The sequence below is a fragment of the Stegastes partitus genome, unplaced genomic scaffold (genome assembly GCF_000690725.1).
Source record: "Stegastes partitus isolate 25-593 unplaced genomic scaffold, Stegastes_partitus-1.0.2 Scaffold56, whole genome shotgun sequence".
NCBI lineage: Eukaryota > Metazoa > Chordata > Actinopteri > Pomacentridae > Stegastes > Stegastes partitus.
Window position 1 is genome coordinate 909,762 of NW_007577787.1, and position 22,003 is coordinate 931,764.

Genomic DNA, 22,003 nt, shown 5'->3' on the forward strand with positions numbered 1-22,003 from the left:
TGTGTGTCTGTCTGTCTGTGTGTGTGTGTGTGATGGGAGTGGGAATCAATGCAGTCTGTTTCTGACTCCTTTATTCTTCTGACATCGAAGGCTCCCGTTTTAGAACTATTGTTGCAAAAGGTAAATTAGGCGAAATTGAATGTTTATTACAATACAGATGGTCCTGATTACGCTGTCAGATTCCTCCCTAGCACGGAGCTACAGTGATATTCTATGTGTAATTAACATTGTGGGTGTCCAAAACACAACGCTAATCAAATGACACTTGTCTGGCTTTGTGGGTTTTTCTTAACCGCATTACATTGAAATTCCTCCTCCACTGTTTGAACAGACGAGACAGTGTCTGCAGCTGCTCAACAGGAAGGGAGAAAAAAAAAAAAAAGGGAGTGAGATTTATGCTTTTCCCTATGCAGATTATTTATGTGTGATGTTTACATGAATAAATATGACTGGGAGGAGAGGAAAAAAAAGAGCATTAAAGTAAATATAAATGGAGTTTTATTGAGCCTAAATGTCAGAATATGAGCACAATCTGATTTTAATATATACGGCAGGTGAATATGAATAACAATGAATGTCATTAAACCTAGAATCCTCCTTTATTAGATATTTTCTCCAGTTTCCTCCTTTGCACTGCTTTCTTCAGAAAATAAGTAACTACATTAACTCAGCGTAGTGTTCACTCGTTTTCATTTTTATATTGTATGAGCTTTACATCTGCTTTACAAAATTTAGGAGGTAATATTGCACTTTTTTAACAGCTATCTGACAAGCTATACTTTACAGATTAAGACATGCAAAAACATTTGATAATCTTAGGGGCATGTATAGATGAATGCATTATTGAAAAACACCCAGCAGATATGAAATTATTCAAAGTAGCGCTATCTCTACAGCATTAAAATGCCCCTCATGCATGAAAATATTAATATTAATATCCCAGTAATAGAATGTTTATAATAACATACTTTCGCAGCAGTCATTCTGCACTATTTATACTTTTATTTTTCATACTTGAGGTCTGTTTTACTGAATCCGCGCTTGCACTTGTGTAAAGAGTATTTTAACTTCCACCGCCACTTTTATATCTTACTTTTAAACTTCAGTACAGCAACTACATTTGAAGTGCAAATCATGATAGTTTTAGATGTCATAAGCCCTTGTGTCTTCTTTATTTTATTTTTTCCTCTCTCTTGCATTTTCACCTCAACTTTATGTCCTCTAGTTGGCTCATTAACACAATCAATCCCAGCTTTCAACAGGTAGACTGGCTCCGGTGCCGTTTAGTCCTATTATATACAGTCATCCAAGTGATTCGGTTAGTTAATTAATTGCAGATTTATTTAAGTAACAAGCCTGATTAAAGCTCCACAATCAGTTTATCTAATGAAACCATTTGCACCAGACAGGATGAGCAGCAGCCAAACGTTTTCCTTTTGGTGCGCCACTGGCAGGCCATTGGTCGATTGGGCAGCCTGTTTTGCATATACCGGGGCTTATAGTCCCCCAGCAAAGTCAGAGTTGAACACAGTTGTGACTCGGCCTGACACAGCACAAGTGGAGGACCGCTTGCATCATTTATGACTTATTCGGGCAGCGTTTTCTGAGCACCCACTTCAACATGGGATTTTGCAAGATTGCAGTAGCTGCACTGGTGCACGTTTTGTTTTTACGCACAGTCCTGTGTACAACTACGAGGTATTTCACCTATGAGGAGGATGCACCCGGGACGGAGATAGGCAATTTATCACAAGATTTAAAGATTGATCCGGCTGATGACCCCGACACATCATTCCGCTTCATGCAAGAAAACAACTCTTCTCTGGTTCAGATGAGGGAGGCTGACGGACTTCTGAGCGTTGCAGAGGTAATTGATCGGGAGCAGCTCTGCCCCAGGACTCCCCGCTGCTTCATCACCTTCGACATCGTGGCCTTCTCCCGGGAGAAGTTCCAGCTCATCCACGTGGAGATCGAAGTGAGAGACATCAACGACCACTCTCCTCGCTTTCCGCGCAACGAGACGAATCTGGAGATAGTGGAAAACGTTCCACTGGAGTCCAGATTCCCCCTGCTGATTGCCCTCGACCGGGACGTGGGTGAGAACTACATTCAGAGCTACAACATTTCTCCCTCCAGCCACTTTGCCATTGAAGTGCGCGATCGGGAGGACGGAGTGAAGTTTGCAGAACTGGTGCTGGCGAGGGAGCTCGACAGGGAGGTGGAGGACTCCTACACGATCGAAGTGACTGCATCTGACGGAGGAGTTCCTGCAAAGTCCGGGTCAATGACTGTAAATATCAAAGTGCTGGACTTCAATGACAACAGCCCGACGTTTGAACACAGCTCTCTGAAAGTTGAGCTGAACGAGGACTCTCCGGTGGGTCACCGGGTCGTCAAAGTGCACGCGTTTGACCCCGACGCTGGCATCAATGGGGAGGTGATGTACGCGTTTGGAGAGGGCTTAACATCTGAGGCTGCGCGCCTTTTCAACGTCGACCCTCACTCCGGTGACGTGACCTTGAAGGGGCTTGTTGATTTCGAGAAGAGGAGGTCGTACGAGCTGCACATCAAAGCGTCAGATTTGGGCGCCAACTCTGTTCCGTCCACCTGCAGGCTGGTGATAGACATCGTGGACGTGAACGACAACGCGCCTGAAATCAGCATCAAACCCATGACCTCCAGCAGTGATGGAGTCGCCTACATCACAGAGGCTGCAGCCGCCGAGAGCTTCGTGGCTCTCATCAGCACCTCGGACAGAGATTCGGGCTCCAACGGGTACGTGCGCATCAGCCTCCTCGGGCACGAGCATTTCACCCTGCAGCAGGCATATGGAGACACTTTCATGATTGTAACCACCACCACGTTAGACAGAGAGAAGATCCCAGAGTACAACCTGACTGTGGTTGCAGAAGACCTGGGAAACCCACCTTTTAAAACTGTCAGACAGTACACAATCCGTGTCACGGATGAGAATGACAACCCCCCTCTGTTCAGTAAGTCACTTTATGAAGTTTCAGTCCTGGAAAATAACATCCCGGGCTCATATGTCACCACCGTTGTCGCTCGGGATCCTGATGTGGGGAAGAATGCCAAAGTCTCTTATAAGCTCATAGATTCAGAGGTGCCAGGGGGATCTTCGATGTCCACTTATGTCTCTGTGGATTCACTCTCGGGGTCTTTGTACACTCTGAGGTCCTTTGATTATGAGACGCTTCAGCAGATTGAGCTTGTCATTCAAGCAGAAGACAGAGGTTCGCCCCCTCTTTCAAGCACATCCACAATCAGGATTAGAGTTGTGGATCAGAATGACAATTATCCATACTTCACCTTCCCCGTCCTCCTGAATGACTCGGCTGATATTCCGCTGCCCTTTAATGCACCCTCTGGCTATCTCGCCCTTCGTGTATCAGCTGAAGACGAAGACGAGGGAGTGAATGGCGAGCTCTCCTACAAAATTGTACAAGGTGACCCCAAGCTTTTTACAATAAACAAGGACACTGGAGAGATTGCTTTAAAACAATGGCTGACAGCTGAAATTGGGGACGTGCTGGAAATGAAAATCTCAGTGAGCGACAATGGCAGGTCCCCGCTCTCGAGCAGCGCCACGATTAGGTTCGTCGTCTCAGACACAGAACCCTCCGAAGACCAAGTCGTCATTGTGCTGCGGTCAAGTGATGAAGAAGGCTCCGGCTTTGATGGCTCACTAATTATCATTATTATGCTCAGTGGGGGTTGTGCCTTGTTGCTGATTGCAATAGTTGTTGTTGTTGTCACATGCAAACTGAGCCGTAAGAGGAGAAGCACCAAGAGAGAAGTGTGCCAGAGCCTGTTTGACGGCAGGCCCATGGCCATGCTCGGTGCCACGGAGCCAAACGTTTACGCAGGTCAACGAGGCTTCTTCCACGAGAGGCCTTCTCTGTCTCTGGATGAATCGTGCCTGTACGAGGAGAGGAGCGGGGACTCAGAGACAAAGGTGAGTCAACTACATTTAGTATTTTTCAGCTTTTCCCCCCTTTTTTTCCTCCATCTTCTATTTTCATATGCATATGATGCTTCCCAGTGCTGCCTTGATCTTTGTGCCAAAAATGGAAACTAAGCTCTCTGCTGTCACTTTGTTTGTTCTCTTAGATGTTCCTGCCCTCCAAGCATTTCCAACCAACGTCTGTGTGGCAAGGTGACAAATACTGCTTGCAAGTGAGGTAAGACAACTAAATGAAAACTCTTTTCTCAGATAGGAGGTGTGTTTTTTTTTCCACCATTAAAATCTCACTGAGCAGAAAGGATATTTAACATGCATACAATTTGTTGCTTGTGGCATGCCTGTAGAATGAGGTTAGATGGGCAGCAGAGAGACAGGCCCTGTATGCAACAACACAGACATCAATAATCAAGCTAATGTGGTGCAGCCGAGGCTCATACTGTATCTGTTGATTGCATTTGCAGTGGCATCAGCAACACTGACCAGCTGAGCGTGAAGGACAGCGGCAAAGGGGACAGTGACTTCAACGACAGCGACTCTGATATCAGCGGCGATGGAGGCAAGAAGATCTTCAGCACCTTCCAGCCGAGGCTAAAAAGTAAGTTTTTTCCACTCAGACTTTTTTTGAAGTTTTCACATCAAACATGACATAAATGATAAATGTTGGTAAGGCAACAATTTCTCATCCTTATTTCTGTTTATTTCACTTTTATTCCAGATGCTGCTAACAGCTTTTCTGGGGATTGCCAAGGCACCTACTGTGCGATACCGCCACAGAGCTTCAGAGCCACCAGAGACAACGCATACACAATAGGCTTCTCCCCGGTGCCGGTTTTCAACAATCCTCAGGGCTGCTCCATGTCTTGGAAGGACTGCGGTTATGGCACAAATCGCCCCAAATCACGCAGCAGCATGCGCACCTACTCCAGGACCGGGACCCTTCCTTCTTACTTCGCACAGCAACAGCGTGAGGTTGATGCCGAAGGTGTCGCGGTCCACAATCAGAGCCCAAATATTGTAACCGTGGCTACGGCGTTAGAGGTTGCAACCATCTTTTAAAAAACACTGTGTTGATAAATGGATTGACATGTAGCTGCAAAGTGTAAATATCTGTAAAAGTCCTCACTATATGATGAACTAATAGGTGTACATACTTGTTAATGTACAGAAGTCTTATATTATTGTATGTTTTCTCATGCTATGCTATTTAAATTTCACCATACTGCATTTTTTGTTTCCTTTTCGAATAAAAGCGTGATTTAAAATAACGAGAAACGCCACGTATTCAACAGTTCTTCTCCAAATATGGCAGGACTAATGTAATAAAACTTGACAATGGCTCATTTTAATTGAGCAATATTACACACTGAAGATAAAATAGTATTCCCTTGCCATCAGAAAACCCCAGTCTGAATTTGTAAACATGTAGAACTCTTCCTCCAGTTTGAATCTACATGATCAAGACTCCAGTCAGCGATGATCAGATGTAAAATCTGATGCTGCTCCATTACCTGGGAGACTGGCTTTGAAGACTCTTAGGTTGCTCGGTTGAGTTTCTTGCATGCAAATGAGAGAGTAGAGCCGGTACTCAAGTGGAAAATAAAGTATAAACCATTACTCCCACAAAATTGCGCTGGGTGCTGTCACACTCACTTCTGCTCTTTGAAATAGTTTGCATCACTGTACACAACACCGTATAACATGTACTACATTGCTTGACAAATTCCTTCTGTCATCCGTCGCTATGAGGGGCAAACGTTCTGCCCCTGTGTATAAATCCATCTGTTCTGGCCCTCAAACACGGCACAAAATCTACACAAATACAGTTTCATCATGTAACTTTGGCATTGATAAAGCACTTGCATAGCTTTGCTCTCACATTTGCAGAACTGGTTGCCATCATAAAGTTGACTATGTGGGGCAAGTGCAAACTGTCTCTGGTCCCAAATGATTTATTGATGAGGCATTGATGACTTTTAAGACCATAACCAGCTCTGGTGACAAACATCGGCCTGAATTCCTGCCGCCAGTTGTTGATCTTTCACGTGTAGCTGTGGCACACATACGATTCAACATTGATATTATTTTCAGTCTTAACGCTGCAATGTTTTTGACTCACATCTCCCTCAATACACCCATAACTGAAGTCTATATGAAAGTAAATCCAGGACACACAGTTGCAAGAGCCCAGAAAGTCTTAAACTAAATTATGCAAGAAAAAAATCAATTAAATACATCTCTCAATCAAGGGACCACGTCCGTGGGGAAGTGCATGGGTTTTCATCAACAACTTCAAATACACAGCCCTGCATTAATATTGCTTTTCATCAGCATTTTCAAAACTTGCTCCTGAGTTGTGCAACGGAAAGGTTAACTGGAGATATGCATTTGAAACTATATCCAATAGCTGCTGATTTCTATCTCCTCGTGTGCATGTTTGTCACCGTCTTCTGTCCTCATTACTTTTAAGGTCAATTTAAATGAGAGTTTGATGAATGAAAGCAAATGAGACAAGAGTAGTGGGCTATTATGTACAAGTTACATAACAGCCATGTAAGGGACTATCCTTAAGAGAAAATAAATAGTTTCCAAAACGGCGGCAGAAGAAGAGCTATCAGCAGAATCTGACGACAGACCGAGCCATTATTTTTTTTCTCCCTGCTTTCTATTCATCTACAGGAAACAGGGGCTAAGAGCGGTCCTCATTTGCATGAGCATAAATACCTGCTTTTTTAGTTTTTTGATAGCTGTGATAAAAGCTGGAATGGAGTGGATTAGATGCCTTTTACATAACTGTAAAGCACTAAATAGAGTTCTCACAGTGTACCACAATATGCCCGGTGAACAGAGGACGATGTTCAAAACCAGCTCCTTTTTTTAAGCTGTCCTGACCACCGTTTTTTTTATATAATACGGTTATTCTGCAAAGTCACCACAGTTTGGAAATTGCTAAATTATTAACTTGAGGATTCAAGGCCGTGCAGTACAAAAGACAAGCAATAAGAAAGAAGGTCATATTTGTGCCCCCAGTGATGTGCACTGGTCTGACAGATAGCCAATTTTACACAGAGGGAAAATGCATTTATCAATCAATACAATATGGTTTCTCTCCATCATTGCTTTATATGCTCCTTGTAGGTCAAATAAGTTGTGCACTGACCTGACAATTTATGCCACAAGGTATAATCATACACACAGTTTTGGTACAAAATGTGTGTGTCTGTTTGAAAAGCCCAGGCTGAAAAACACCGCGTTCATTTATTTCCAAATGGACTTCACATGAATGTCATACAACAGCTCTCCCAGCGCATTTGGAATCTCCCCAGGTAAAAGAAAGGAAGTGTTCTCGAGCCGGTTTTCAGCTCATCAGTAGTCCACTGACAAATGAGTCAGATTTCCACACGTCATTTCTAGCCTCCGCACCTGTGGTGTTGGGTTTATTTTTGACAAATCGCTTACTGTATGACTGTGATTATGTTGTTATGGCCTCTTAGCATCTCAACTTTGAGACACAATTCCCCAGTGGACCGCATGTAAAGATGGAGCCCTTCTGAATCGATGTCATTTGGCGCTTCAGGCCCGTCCCACAATGCAATGTTTTGCACTTCTCAGATCTCATCTTCATCTTTGTCTGAACTGCCAAGTGTGGATATTGACTTTTGGATGCTTTGAATTGTGGGCTGGCGTAAAAAAAAAAAGGAATAAATAAATAAATAAATAGATAAATAAATAAAAGACAACGCATTTGTTTTCCACTTGACAGCTTGTCTAGAAGCAGAAGTTTTGTTTATGTTCATTTACCATTAAGATGTCATCTGCATCATTTATAAGGTATATCAAGGACAGTTAAAACATGAGAGGAGGCGCGCGTGTGCGGCGGGGGCCAAATGCAAAACACAACAATTTCTGCTAAACTATGGGATGTTATCACTAAGGATTTTTCATCCCACTGTAATTAAATTCTATGAACACAGTGTTGCAGATAAAACATATCCACTGTGAGGACCTGCTGTCATTTCATCATATGCATGAAACTATGACAACGAAACTCATAAACACCGGATTGTGTTTTGGGTTCAGTTTTATCACTGGCAAACAGACCATAGATTAATGAATCATTATCCGGGGCAGTACAGGCATTATAGGAATTGTGTGATATCTTTGGAAATACACTTATTTGCTTTCTTGCTGAGAGTTAGATGGGAAGATCGATATGGTACAAAGCAGGATCCAGCAGCTGTTTAACGTAGCGTAGCATAAAGAGTTGAAATGGGGGGAAACAGCTAGCCTGCCTCTGAAGTTCTTTGAGGTTGACGCCGATGTTACTGTACTTGAAGAAATAGTCCAGTAAATAATTCTTTTTTTCTTGCTTGCTTGCTTTAGAATAGCTGACATTTGGATGTTGTTACATTTGGAGAGGCTGTCTTTATGCTAAGCTAAGCTACCTGGCTGCTGGCTGCAGCTTTATATTGAATGGATATAAAAGTGGGATCAATTTTCTTATTTACTTTCAACAATAAAAGCAAAAGTAAATATAAGCGGTTATGGTTCGCACCTATATACCCTTGGCTCAGTTCGACAAAGCGCCTTACAACGTGTTTCTCATTCACCCATTCGCACACATGCTCACACTCCTGAGCCTCCATGCAAGCTGCTCACCTGCCATCAATAGCAACCTGGGCTTCAGTGCCCAAGAACACTTCCGTATGCGCTCCCATAAACTTAAAATTCACACATCAAGGACAACGCTGCCTCTGTTTTCGAGCCGCCTTGAATCAGAAATACTCGAATCCTCACATTCTAATTGGAGAGCGCAGAATATTATTATCTCTCTCTGTGCAAAACGATGCCATATGCTTGTGCCTGTGATAGCACAAAGCTGTTCAAGTGCTGGTCTGGGTCCTGAGTCTGGATCACAACCACCAAATGCCCACTGCCCACTGTGTCAGGCCTGCCAGAAAGCTCAGACTGTGATCACAGGGTGCTGCCTTCCGTTGCTCTGCTGCTCCACAAGCTCCTTTACACCTCCGTTTTAATTAGTTCAAGGTATTCTTTTAACTCCACACCGTTTTGTCTCACATTCGCGTAGCCGCCACCTCGTCCCGCGTGAGTTTCGGTTTGTTACGCCGCTTTAGATTATTCAAAGAGTCTCTCGTGCTATGTTTGCAAACAGTGCATTAAAATGGGAGGTTAAACGCCCCGTATATAGAAAACACGGTTTTGGTAAAATCGCAAGATGTTTCATTTTAATTCAAACAAAAACACACATCAACAATATGGATAGCTTGCTGATTTTGTCTCATAATAAGCGACTTGTTTATCCGCAAGGTTTTCGTGAGCTGTGGAGAAAGGTCGCCTACCATGACAGTGTGTGGTAGCAGAATGCAGCCGGTATGTGTTGTGTTTAAGGTTAGTCACTGCAGTGATGCTGTTATAAAACGTATTAACACATTGCAGTTCTTCTTGTTCAAACGCTGCAATGTGTTAAAGGCACATTATAGTGTGATGTTTTTACCATATATTATATATATGGCTATTTTTAACGGTGCAAACTGGAATGATGGGAGATTTTTGCGAGTTGCATGTCACAGTTCAGCAATGAAAAGGCATTTAAAATCATGTTAAGACACCTAATATACAGCAATTATGTGTTTAATGCATCCTCTTTTTGAAAATAAATAAATAAATAAATAGCTGGTCTCCGAGCACATAAGGATGCAAATATGACTTAGATAAAGATTTTTAAAAAATGAACATTGTGGTGCTTTGTGGCATTCTCTGTAGACATCTGCGCTGGCTTGAATGCAGTAATTCGATTTCAATGATTCGATATAGTTTCTGTTGGATTTTCTTTCATATCTCGGCTGTCAGATGACAAAGAGATTAGAGATGGTAAAAAGGGAGCCGTTTTAAAAGGAAATGTTGCCTGATGATATGACGCAGAGGTCATCTATCCATTTCAGCTCTCTCATCAATCATTGCTCTTCTATACATTGCTGTTGCAGGCATCTCCTCAGTTTATAAGCCTTCCAAACAGGAACCAGATGAGAAGGATAAGACCGGTATTCATTATCTTTTTTTTTTAAAACTTTATCTAAACTGAATAGCAGCTAGTCATGTCAGGCAAGTTGTGTAAATATTTCAAGTCAAGTATCGCGTATATGTTTTGTTTGTCTCCGTAAAGTGTCGTGAACACTGCAGGGCAAAGAAAGAGTTCATATCAGTGGAGTAAACTTGGATAGACCCCGACTGTAGATATAACAGTAGATACAGTAGCCTATGGCAGCTCTGAGTAGCAGTACCATTGTCTGTCTGTTCTATTTTAGTTCTTATACCACTAGGGGGAAACATCATGCTATGAAACTTCAAAAAATTACAGGCTGCCCAAACATCATTTACACTTATGGGCCACAGTTTTTATATACAGCAATCTGGCTGGAGATGTAATCTGAAAAATAGAATGTAATAAAGTAAATAGCACAGTTAATGTATTGCTGCTCTGACTGGTTGGTTGAAATTAGAAAGATCTTTCTCTGCAAAAGCAAGGCGGCGTTATTCACGAGCTCCTGCTATGTTTTTTTTACAAAAGATCAGCTTTTAATGGAATTCTACTGAGCGTCACAGGAAGCAGTAACATCACGCATTATTGCAATAATGTGTCAGCACTTGTACGTTCCCGCTGCTATTTCAGACATCTACCTTCATTGTATGGCCCGGGCTTTTAGTGGCAAGTTTACCAAACAGCACCATTGTTCTGTTTACATAATTTCTGTCGAGGGCTATCAGTTTATTATTTACGATTTGAAATAGCTCGGTCCGGTGTGGAGGGCGAAGGGATACGTCGCATTCAAAGTCTGACGAACAAACAGAGGACGAGTACGTTTCGAGGGGCTTCGGCAATCAGATCATTGAGTGCTCATTTTCGGCTGAAGCACATCTACGAGTAATTCAGTGTCATGAATTTCATATTCCGCTCTTTTATCTTTATCTCAAACAGAGCCAAGAACCAAACCCACACAAAGCTAGTACCCTTTTTTTTTTTGTGTGGTTGCTTTAACTGTAAATCATATTCACAATTCAATAGAGACAGTGGGGGTAACTAATTAGCATTCCTTGTGAGAATATTTATAATAATCTAAAACATAAGCTCAAATCCCAGCTGGACTTGTATCCAGGGCGAACTCTTATTAGCCATCTTTAGACAAACAAATATTGCATGATCATACAGAATATGTACAATGCTGCATCAGTGGCAAAACAAGAAGCAGCACAATTGATCTCCCTTTAAGCCTCTTTGTTGCAGGGCAGCTAATCCAAAAACAGAATGTTTCATCTCGTCAGGCTTACAACCAGAGGCATATTAAATTAGTTCATCGCTGATTAAACGTACACATGAATTGGCTGCTGCTTTCTAACACCTCAGGACCAGCGAGGTTGACCTCCGTCTTAAACAGTAATGGCACTGCCTGCAGTTCTCTATCTGCAGACTGTGTCAGCTCACACATGCAGCTTTGGTCCCGAGCTGATGATGATAAATCTGTGCCAGTTGTTCACCAGTTGATTGTGGTTTACTGCTGAGCGGGGAGAGTGTCTCATTGTGTCAGTGTGGGCCGTCATGGAGACAGCTGCCAAAGGAAACGCAGCTTTTATGCTGTTCTCTGCTGTATGGAAGAGAAAATTAGGGAGCGAGAGAGAGAGAGGGGGGGAGAGAGAGGCCAGAATAATATGTTGCATCAATCAGTCTAAATGACTTGCTTATGTAATTAGCTAACAATGTTTTGTTTCTTCGGTTCCCTGAAGTTATTAGTGGTTCACAGTTAACCTTGAAGTAATTGGAAAGGCTCCGTTGATGTTCCCCTATCTGTACGGGACTGACAGTTTATTTTTCTTCTGTGGATGGCTTCCCTCCTCTTTCATGTTGCTACAGTATTTATGAATTAGTTTCCTGTCACTTTACAGTACACACTAATACTAATTGGTGGTGAGATATATGGGTTATTCACATCCCACTAGGTGGCATGCTGCCTTCCTTCCTCTCCGACATTAACATGACTGAGAATTGTCGAAACTAATAACATGGTGTTGCTCTGGTAATACTGCAGCACAAATTACACCTTCCTTGAAAATGGCATAATCTCAGACATAAATTTAAACACTAAGACTCTGCAGCCACTGCTTCCTCAACCAGTCTCTGACATTTTAATTTGATGCCTCATCTGCAATTAGACATGCACTGCACAGACATTGGCTTATTTTTATTTAGGCAGAATCAAACATTCACTTTGGACTCCTCTTAATTTAAAAAAGGAGAGACTGAGCCAGACTCAGTGCAGGGGCTTTACCCTCCGTTCTTATTAAGTATTAATAAGTTGGACAGTGTTTCACTGAAAAATGAATTTAGCTGTCACGGTTTTGACGACTACCGTATCAGTGGCATACTAGGACACAATCGCCCAACTGCTGGTGCGGGTGTCAATAAAAACGGCTGAGAGTGTTGTCAGGGAGAGGATGATGAGCCCTGTATGTGAGAAAAAATCTGCTCCTCGTTGTTTAAATTTGTGAAAAGAAAAACATCCACAGAGAGAGAGAGAGAGAGAAAAAAAAAGAGAAAAAGACAGGCTGTCAGCGAACATCCTGGAATGTTTATGTAGTCATGCTTTGCTCAGTTTTGTTCCATTTCAATTTCACATGAAAAAATGTTATGTCCTTTTTAATTTTCTGATAGTCCTTTGCCTCTGTTGGCCCTCTTGCTGGATAGATATCTGCCCACAAAGTTAATTTAAATGACTTTTTGAGGATGGTGATTGATCCATTGCATACTAAATAACTTTGCGGGCCTGAGATAAAGTGCCACTGCTCAAAGAATAAGAAAATGTCATGAGCGCTCCCAAATCTCACTGCTATTGTAACTATCTATTATCACTTATTTCCATCTAATTATGCAAGCACTGTTCGTTCTGTGGCTCTCACCTTCCAGTAATCTCGCACGGAGGAAGCGTAGTCATAGTCAACATCAGAAATCTATTATAATAAATGTATTTTATTGATTCTTTAACACCCTTTACAGTCATTTTTCAAGGGCTTTGCGCTCATATTTTAAATACATAAAAACAAAAAAAAAGTGTTGTGTTTATTGTTTTCTTTGGGATTCTCAAAGATCATAGAGGCTGCGGCAGGTTTTCTTTTGTTTACCCGGCAAGATCACAGCCTGGGTCATATTAGAGATGTTTACTCCTCCTGTCAAAGGATAAGTTGTAAATTTTAGCTCACAGGAAATGAAAGATGTAGTGGCATGCTGAGTACAGACACCAAAGTAATGTCACCTTGAGTGAGCATTTCTCTTGTCTGGACTGGCAGGTGATATCAGAGGATAAACTCCATTTTGACCTTGTGTTCACTCATCACAACAAAAACACAAGAGAAGAACAGCGCGCGCAAAAAAAAAAAAAAAAAGGAAGGGAGAAAAAAAAAAAAAAAGAAACACCCGTCACATCTCAAATATTATTGCTTCAGTCAGCTGATATGAGCCGGTACGGCTGCAGATAACTGCACTTCATTCTGTCTGGAGCAATGGATGGCTAGGCCTGATGTTAACGCTGTTTATTAAAAATGCAAAAAAGAAAAAATAAACAACTAAACATTTCTTCATTAACATTCACTGCCATGGAGGTGTGATTGATTCCATCATCAACCAAGTTATTTTCGTGACCAGCATAGGAACATCAAACACCATGACCTCCATTATTTCCCCTTTGAAATTGCATTCACTTTATTCGCCTCTCCGGCTCTCCAATACCTTGAATCATTTCTCCTGGGAGGTGGTTTTTTCTAACCTGCTGCTTCTCTGCCAGTCCTAAGAGCAGTGTAACCAGCAATTCTCTCACACTGTATGTGGGACACTTGAGCTAATAGTGAGACGAGGCATCTGGCCCAACCTTCGTGAGACTGTGCACTAGATTCTGCTCAGTGAAATTTAGAAAAAGAGTCCCCCAAAAATAAAGCGGCACACATGTTAAATTTATCTTGATAATATATGGATCTTTTGCGGCAGGATTCAAACTCACTCTTTGATACGGAGCTCGCTGTTTGAGGAAACGGATACAAATAGATTTAAACATTCATACGTCTTTGTAAGTTTATTCTGAGCTTGTGCACTCCTACAGTGTTCCCGCTAGATAAATAGGACTAAATAAACGGAATAAATAGGAAATGTCGTTCACTTTCTTTCCAAGAGTTCGATAAGAAGATCAATACGCTCATGTCTCTGCTTGAAGTGTGGATTTGGAGCCGGGAGGAAAGAAGGCAGCCTAGATTTGTCCAAAGTGAAACCATGTGCCCACCTAAAGCCCGCAAATGAACACGACGTATATTCTGTTCGTGTCATGCAAAAGCGACAATCAGTGCTTTTACATGGAATTACATGCTGCAACTTCTGCTCGGCTACCTGGAGTCTTATCATCGCTGTGTGATTACCTCCTTGCAACCGGTGAAGGCACTGCATACAAATGTTTGGCAAATGGACAAAGAAATGTTTGCTCGATATAAATCCCCCCACAACCACATTGATTTGAGTTTTTCTTTGTGCACAGAAAAAAAACCAAAAAAACCAAATGAGATACAACGTGTTAGTGATAGACATATATTTTAACTTTGGACACATCTCGGCTAACTGTTTTGTATAGACGTGATAAAAGCGTTACGGCTCTTTTATTCCTCCTCCTGCTAGGAAATAAAACAAATGTGAAAGCATTCCCTCAAAATGCCTTGTTGGCCTCTTTTAAGTGCTTTTCAATTGCTTGCTGTCTTGATCAGCGAACACTCTGGAGATTTTCCGAGAGTTCTCGTCACGTGACCAAAGTATGTAATTTATGGTATCTGATGCCCTCCTTGATCTCAGTCCAGCTGATTCCTGTTTGATGACCTTTATTCCGATGGTCAATCAATGGTATGACTGATTTTGATCTCTTGTACACAGACAGCTGGTGTTGTCTGTTTCCAGTGTTCAGTCAGTCTCTTGTCCTGGGCTCCTGCCATTTCATCAGCAGAGTGTTCCCAACAGCTGTCTCGTGGAATGTCATGCACCGCTTCAGTTTTTAATTCCAGGGGCGTCCTCTCGTTAGGGTGCACCCTAAAGTATTAGTGCACACTCCTTATAGCTTGAAGACAACACGTTCTGACGTTACAATAGCTTGTCAGGGAGAAGAAATAATGCCTTCAATCGAGCTACCGAGCCTCGTCGAAAGGCTGAATCAAAATTTCACACTTGAAAATAAATCCATATGATATTCCTATGATCATCAAAGACTCTTCCTTTTAATAGCGAGCACTTGTTGTAAGCTTGTTCTGAAATTTGAGCAGTAAATTGTTGCTGGAGTCTCTGAAGTTACATGGTAGATTTAAGAGGACTGAGGTCTAACAAGTTGGGACATAAGGTCATTACTGAGATGAATAATCAATGCATCTTCTGGAGGGAGATAATTCTTCCTTATGCTTGCAATACTGTAGTCTTTGCAGCCCGGGCTATTTACAATTATAGAACTAATTTGTAATACAAATTTCAGATTCCTTAATAAAACCCGGGTGATTAAATGGTAATTAGTATAGATTTTCTGAAATATTTATAATGCATGTGTGTTTAGTCACTCTATACGTGTATCACCATCTTTCATTTACACCTTATCAAGAGGCAGGCACGCATAAATGACTACAACTCACTGCGTTTTATCATTGCGTTAAATAGTTTCATGTGATATACTCGATAATAAAGTTGGAATGCGTTTGGTGCAAGAACAAAACCAGCAACCTTGACTGAGCAAAACATTAATTATTTAAAATGTTTGGGTGACTGACGCTTTGGCTCATTCAAAAGCAAGGGGGACCGTATCAGAGATGACTTTATGTAGCACTGACCCTCAAACAAAACTGTTCAGACTCCGAATTTTCTTTCACCGCTGCTGCAGGAACTCAGGAATTGTCTGTCAACGCATCACAGGTTATGGTGTTTGTTTTCTTGTTTCTCATAATTATATTCATGATTCCAGTCTCAAACGTTTGATGTGAATTGAATGTGAATTTCTGTTCCAGGAAGTACCCGTTAGTTTTACAGTCCTAATGTGTTTTGTGTTTGGATCAGAGCAGTGCATTACACGCTTGTTTTCCAGACTGATTGATGAGCAGGTAATTTGTGAGGTTTTAGGTGCATATTTGCATAAACCCTTTAAAAGGCACATTCTGCACAGACAGTCACATTCTTAGCTCCTTACCCCCAAAATGCAGATTAGGTTCAGAATTTATTAAAACCCACATTACCAACCAGCAACCAAAACTGCATTGGATGCCATGAAGAATCCCAATGCTTTCAAGTCGTCGGAGTTTAAGTTTTGAGAATCTGGCACAGGGTTGTCTTCACCCAGGGCTCCCCAGAGAGTTTCTCTAAAAATCTAATGCAAAAACATCAACTCTTTAACCCGTACACTCTGGAGAGCAAGGCTTGACTCCTGAGTTCGAATTCAGAATTGAAATGTTCGAGAATTGGCACATTGACCCTTGAGGATTTGCATTTACATGCAAATCCACAGCTGGTCTGTAACGAAAATAATTTATTCGACATGTATCATGATAACAAGGCTTGTGAGACGTGTGAGGCTCCCTTTGTTGCATCCACAGTCAGGCGAGCAGCTCGGCTATAAAGGCGGACGTGAAAGTCCTACAAGACAACTGTCGGTCTATAGAAACGGCCGAGCAAAAGCCACCTGTGTAAAAGACGTGACTGGGCTGTGTGTAAAGATAGCCAGTGGAGAAATATATAAACAAACACGAGCCTTTTAACTTCATTTACTGCCAGAATCGATCGAACAAGATTTTTCTTCTTGACATTCTGACTTGATATGTTTGCATTCATTCCATAGGTGACAGTGGAGACAGGCACAAAATTAAGGGGGGAAAGCGAGAAAGTAAGGGGAATGACATGCAACAAAGGTTTGGCAGTTCTGTGTGCTTTGAATTTTAATACGTGCCAGTAGACGTACCTTGAAAACTACATTAGGACAAGCAAGAAATCAATTCACGAGTGTAAAAAAAATGAACTTAAAGGATAAGCCTGGAGATATTCTATATTTTGACAGCTCACTTATATATGAAACCGATGCACAATATCGCATTTTGATGCTAAATCAGACAATACATAAAAGCGACCCTGTAGTTTATTCGGTCAAGCTGCTTATTATGACCCATAGTTAGGTTTTATTGCGAAACGACCTCGAGCGGTCGTGTGAGACAGCATCAATTGTTCTGGCAAGGACATGTTTATGTACAAGTAACAAAGCCCTCTAGTGGTTGTAATAATTATGAAGGCAGCAAAGGAGGAGATCAGGTGAGGATATAGAGCCGCAATAAACATTTGCTTCCAAGGCTCAGGTGTCGGTAAAGATACCAAGGTTTGGGCCACTTGAAACATCATAAGACACGACGAGATGAGGTTGGGTTCAGGCTAAGAGAAGGTTTAATACATAGAAACAGGAATTTCACTTGTCCCAGAAGCTGCTACTGAGTCGAGTACTAAGAGCAAAAATCCATATCTAGAGGAGATCGGGGTGGATGGATGGGTCGACACCACACCCGACACTAACACAGGAGACTGCTATCTTAATCCATGATCTTAACCACGTGTCTATTAGCAAAAGAAGTCCTCTAACCTTCATAGAGAAATTATTTTACCCACAACATTCCCATCATGGTTTCAGTGAAGAACCTAAACAAAAACAACAAAACCTCTACCACAGCACAGCCACATTACAAAGGGGTTACCAATTTTTCACCGGCGCTTTTTTAAAAAAAACACTTCCTCTGTGGCATATCTGCTGCCGCTGGCACGCCGTCGTCATATCAGAGGGTAGGGACGAATGACCTATATGCCTGCTCAGGTTGGAAGACTTGTTGGTAAATAGGGCATTTCTTGGGGACTATTTTCAGCTGCAGATTAATGCTCATTTGGTATGCCAGTGAATTATGACAGCAGGATGGTGTATGTGGGATTGACTAAAAATAAACAACAGCTCCCGTGTTCATCTTAATGAAGGAACATGCCACCCAGTGCCACAGTGTCAGCCCCGTCTCCTATGAAATTGCGTTTATATACACAACTAATTTGCAACAGCAAATATGTTTTGAAGGAAACGTGAAGCCGGCGGGATTACGGTTTCTATTAACATAATAAGGAAATGCTGTTAACTGGGGTATTTGGCAACTTACAAAAAAAAACATTTAATGCAGCGCGTATCAGTAAAATGTTCACTAATCTGTGAATTAATCTGTTTTCTGCGAATATATTCAATTTGCAAAACACATTCTCCACCTATACTGCTGTCATTGTTCAACTTTTGTCTGGTTCAGCCACTAAGAGCATTTGGCCGAGGTTATGGGAAGATCCCAGTCTCGGTTTATTACAAAAAGAGTTCGCTGTAACTTGATCCGCAGCGTGGTTATCAGCGTTAAATGAGAACACAGTCTCTTCCTAACCTTAAACAAAGTGCGTTTGTTGCCTCAGTCTAACCACAGATGGGGCTCAGGATGCAAACCTCTCCAGAGTCAAAGTCCTGTGCTTTGTACGCCTGCCATCCACCCCAAGCATCTCTCTGCTAGTCCAGTGCAGTACACAAATGAAGCGATTCATTCACTGAGGGGAAAACCATAGCTTGTTATATTCCAGACAATACTTGTTTGTATAGGATCAGTCCATTGTTGGTTTTGGTCTTTTTGCAGGATTTGTTGGCAATAAGAAAAAAAAATATAGAATATTTCCCCACTTATCCTTTAATTTAAGAATAACACAGTTTGCACCACAAACACTGACTAAACAAAAATAAACACCCTCATGCAGATAACGTTAGTCTTATCTGCTGTCGTTTCAAAATGTCTGCAGCCACCCCGACAGAATGAAAATGACTTGAATTTTGTCTTAGGTGGTCAAAGCATGGGGAAATTACATGCAACAATAAAACCACTTTCCCAAAACAATATCCTGGTCACAGACCTCTGTCATGGTTATCAGACCAGTGTTGTTGTTTTATTTGTTTTAGGAGGGAAACATTCATAAAAGTGTGCACAATGTGTTCCTTGGATTGTATGAAAAAAAGAGTTTTCTTTAATTCCCTAAGTAGCCACGTTGAAATTCAATTTCAGTGTTTCAGTAAAATTTTATTGTATTATGCTGGGTGCTGAAGTGCAGAAGTTTCAGAGGCAGACTTCTCAAAACCTTGACACATAAAACTAAAATTTTCTGCATGGCTAGTTACAAGTATAGGGGAAAGGGTTTTTTTTCTGAATTGAATGAACTTTCCCTTCAAGATGGGTACTCTGCTGAGGAGTCATGACACATGGATTATGCAGGGATATGGATCATTATTACGAGGTAAAAGACGGATAATAGTGGGCTATAGAAATAGTGATTTGTCATAGCAGTGTAGTAGTGGAGTGGGGTTAACATTTATCTGATTGATTTATTACTCTCCTATTTTTTTACAAGCCCGCGCGTTTAGCTGTTGTTGTTCTGCACAGAGTCAAACTGTGCTCAGTTTTTCTCCGTGTCTAATAAGGGTGTCGTTGTTTCCTCTGAAACTGTTTACAACATCTGCTGTATATTCTTTTATGTGTGTAATTAACATGTTTACAAAATGTCTCATGGAGAAATTTGTTCCGAGCAGAACTTGTTCTCGCATTCATTTGCTCTGCGGCAAAAAAAAAATCCAGTGACTTGTGTTGATCATCTTTCCCACTCACCACCATCAGTATTCCGGGTGTGCAGCTCGAAGTGTGGTGCAACCAGCAACGGGAGCAAAAACAGCATGATAAACAATTTAATCTCACCTCTAATCACGCTTGTGCAGAGTGGTAAGTGAAACTCATGAAAGGGGGGATGCCAAGATATTACAAGTAGGCCTAAATTACAACAGGTATGACTTTACAGCAACAGAACATTGCGCTCTCCAGTAAAAATCAATTCGTCTTGAAAACAACTGATGCGTCCGTGTGATTTTATTGCCAACAAAGCAGCAGAGACGGCGGTTCATGCCAGGGCAGGTGCACCGGTCTCATTACAGAAAAAAAAAAAAAGTTATCCATGACAGAGTCGTCAGCTCGTGGAAGAACAGGGCAGCCGGAGCCTCACATTAGGATGTGGCCTATTTATTATGGATATGAACTACCCTCTCATTCAGGGTTCAGATCATATTAAATGGTATGACTGTGACAATGCAGACACAATTGTCAATAGCAGTTCTTTCCTGAGGTTTTAACATAGACTGAATGATAATTAGTTTCCCTTTGTTGTCCTTATCTCTTACCTGCAGAAATGGCCAATTTATGCAGGCTGCACCCTGGCCAGGCAAAGTTGATGCTCCCCAGAGGAGGAAAGCAGCCATGTTTCAGACAATGAAAATGAACTCAGGGACAACTCAAGGTTGATTTAGATCCTGGGCAACATGGAATTAAATGAATAAACCGGGCCACGCTGATCTTACCCTGATGTTGACACAGCTTCCTCTCAGACTTGCTCTCACTGGGCACCTGCATCGCCAAGCAGCCCCATGCGTCACTGAGATCTGGTCAAGTGAGAATAAAAATGCAAATGTCATATTGTTGAAATGCTGAGTGAACTAAATGTCAGTCCATCTTTTTCAATATGAGATATGAGATTGATGTGGATAGGGTATTGAAGGCAAGTGTGATAGCTGCAGAAGGCAGGTTATACCAACAGCTGTGATATTTGAGCTGTGAAATAAGCCTTGTTTTTTTGTTTTTTTTTTCACAGGAATAAGCAATTCTCTTATGTCCTTTGCAGAGATTATCCTTAAAACACCCACAGTCTGTCTTTTTATTTTATCTTGTGGCTAGAGCTTCTCAAAATTAATGATAACAAGGTACAATACAAGACAGGCGGCAGCCTATTGTTCTCAATTATTGATAAGAATCTTTAGTTCTGAATGTCTAAAGAGTTCCATTGACACTGAGAACATAGCACTCAGAGGGGATGAACCTCAGTGTTCTTTCAACATTTTGTCAGCTTTAATTTTACATCTCCCACCCCACGTTGGCCATCTGATCCACTTCCTGCCCTAAAAATGACCACTTGTCAGGTCCTTCCTGCTTTTACTACATCCCAGCCAGACACATTTCATCGATCTATTCATAATCCCTAGTTCACATCCACATGTATTAGGAGCAACATCCACCACCACCAGCACGTTTCTCTCTCCCCCCCCTCATCCCCACATCCCCATCCCCTCCTCCTCCTCCTCCTCCTCCTCCTCTTCTTCTTCTGATGCTGCTGCTCTGTGCGCGCACATCAGTAAATGAATCACGTAGCACTAGAACAGCCCTTCTTCATGCGATCTTGCCAGACCTATTGGAGAAACCCCCCGAAGGCAAGATCTGTCACTGTTCACTCATTTTCTGGAAGACGATCAGAAACTATGTTAAATGCACCAAGAAATACACCGGAGTCTGTCATAAAGGCGTCGAGAGGATTCCGGTCAGATCAGCTCACTGTGAAGGGAGCAGGTTTCAACAGTTGACGCGGAGAGAACTGAGCGCAAGGGGGGGAAAAAGCGATTAATTTTGATTATCAGAAATCTCCTCCTGGTTTTTTTTTTTTCTTTTTTCTTCTTCTTCTAATTTTGCTGTGTTTTTCTTTTTTTTTCCTGGCTGGTTTTTTTTTTACGAAGGGGGCAGTGCAGATGAGCATTGTCCGAATGAAGGATGCAAGAACACTGGGTCCAATTGGACTGGATTATGGGATTACTGGACTGATTATAGGACAATCATCGGGCAAAAGTCGCAGCCGTGCTATAGATGCTCTTGAATGACGGGAACAACAAAAGGTTGGGACAGGAGTAAAACGGCTCCACATCCTTGCTTTTATTCCACTTTTTTCCTCCTTTTTCTTGTGCGTGTGGCATGGGTAGGCTGTATGTGCTACACGGGCAGAACCCATATGCAACAGTGTGCCGCACCGGGAAGAAAGTAAAT

At 41.8% G+C, this 22,003-nt stretch overlaps 1 protein-coding gene across 1 annotated transcript; it reads left to right on the top strand.

Moving 5' to 3' along the window:
- Positions 1-1,621: 1,621 nt before the first annotated feature.
- LOC103352945 (protocadherin 8) lies at positions 1,622-5,038 on the top strand. The gene is made up of 4 exons (XM_008275662.1): positions 1,622-3,973; positions 4,129-4,199; positions 4,444-4,577; positions 4,698-5,038. Exons 1-4 carry the CDS (start codon positions 1,622-1,624, stop codon positions 5,036-5,038), a joined length of 2,898 nt encoding a protein of 965 aa, XP_008273884.1.
- Positions 5,039-22,003: the final 16,965 nt, after the last annotated feature.

Coding starts and splice junctions, on each gene's coding strand:
- LOC103352945 (XM_008275662.1), top strand. CDS start 1,622: ATGGGATTTTGCAAGATTGCAGTAGCTGCACTGGTGCACGTTTTGTTT. Junction 3,974..4,128: donor GCGGGGACTCAGAGACAAAG/GTGAGTCAACTA, acceptor TTGTTCTCTTAG/ATGTTCCTGCCCTCCAAGCA. Junction 4,578..4,697: donor CTTCCAGCCGAGGCTAAAAA/GTAAGTTTTTTC, acceptor CTTTTATTCCAG/ATGCTGCTAACAGCTTTTCT.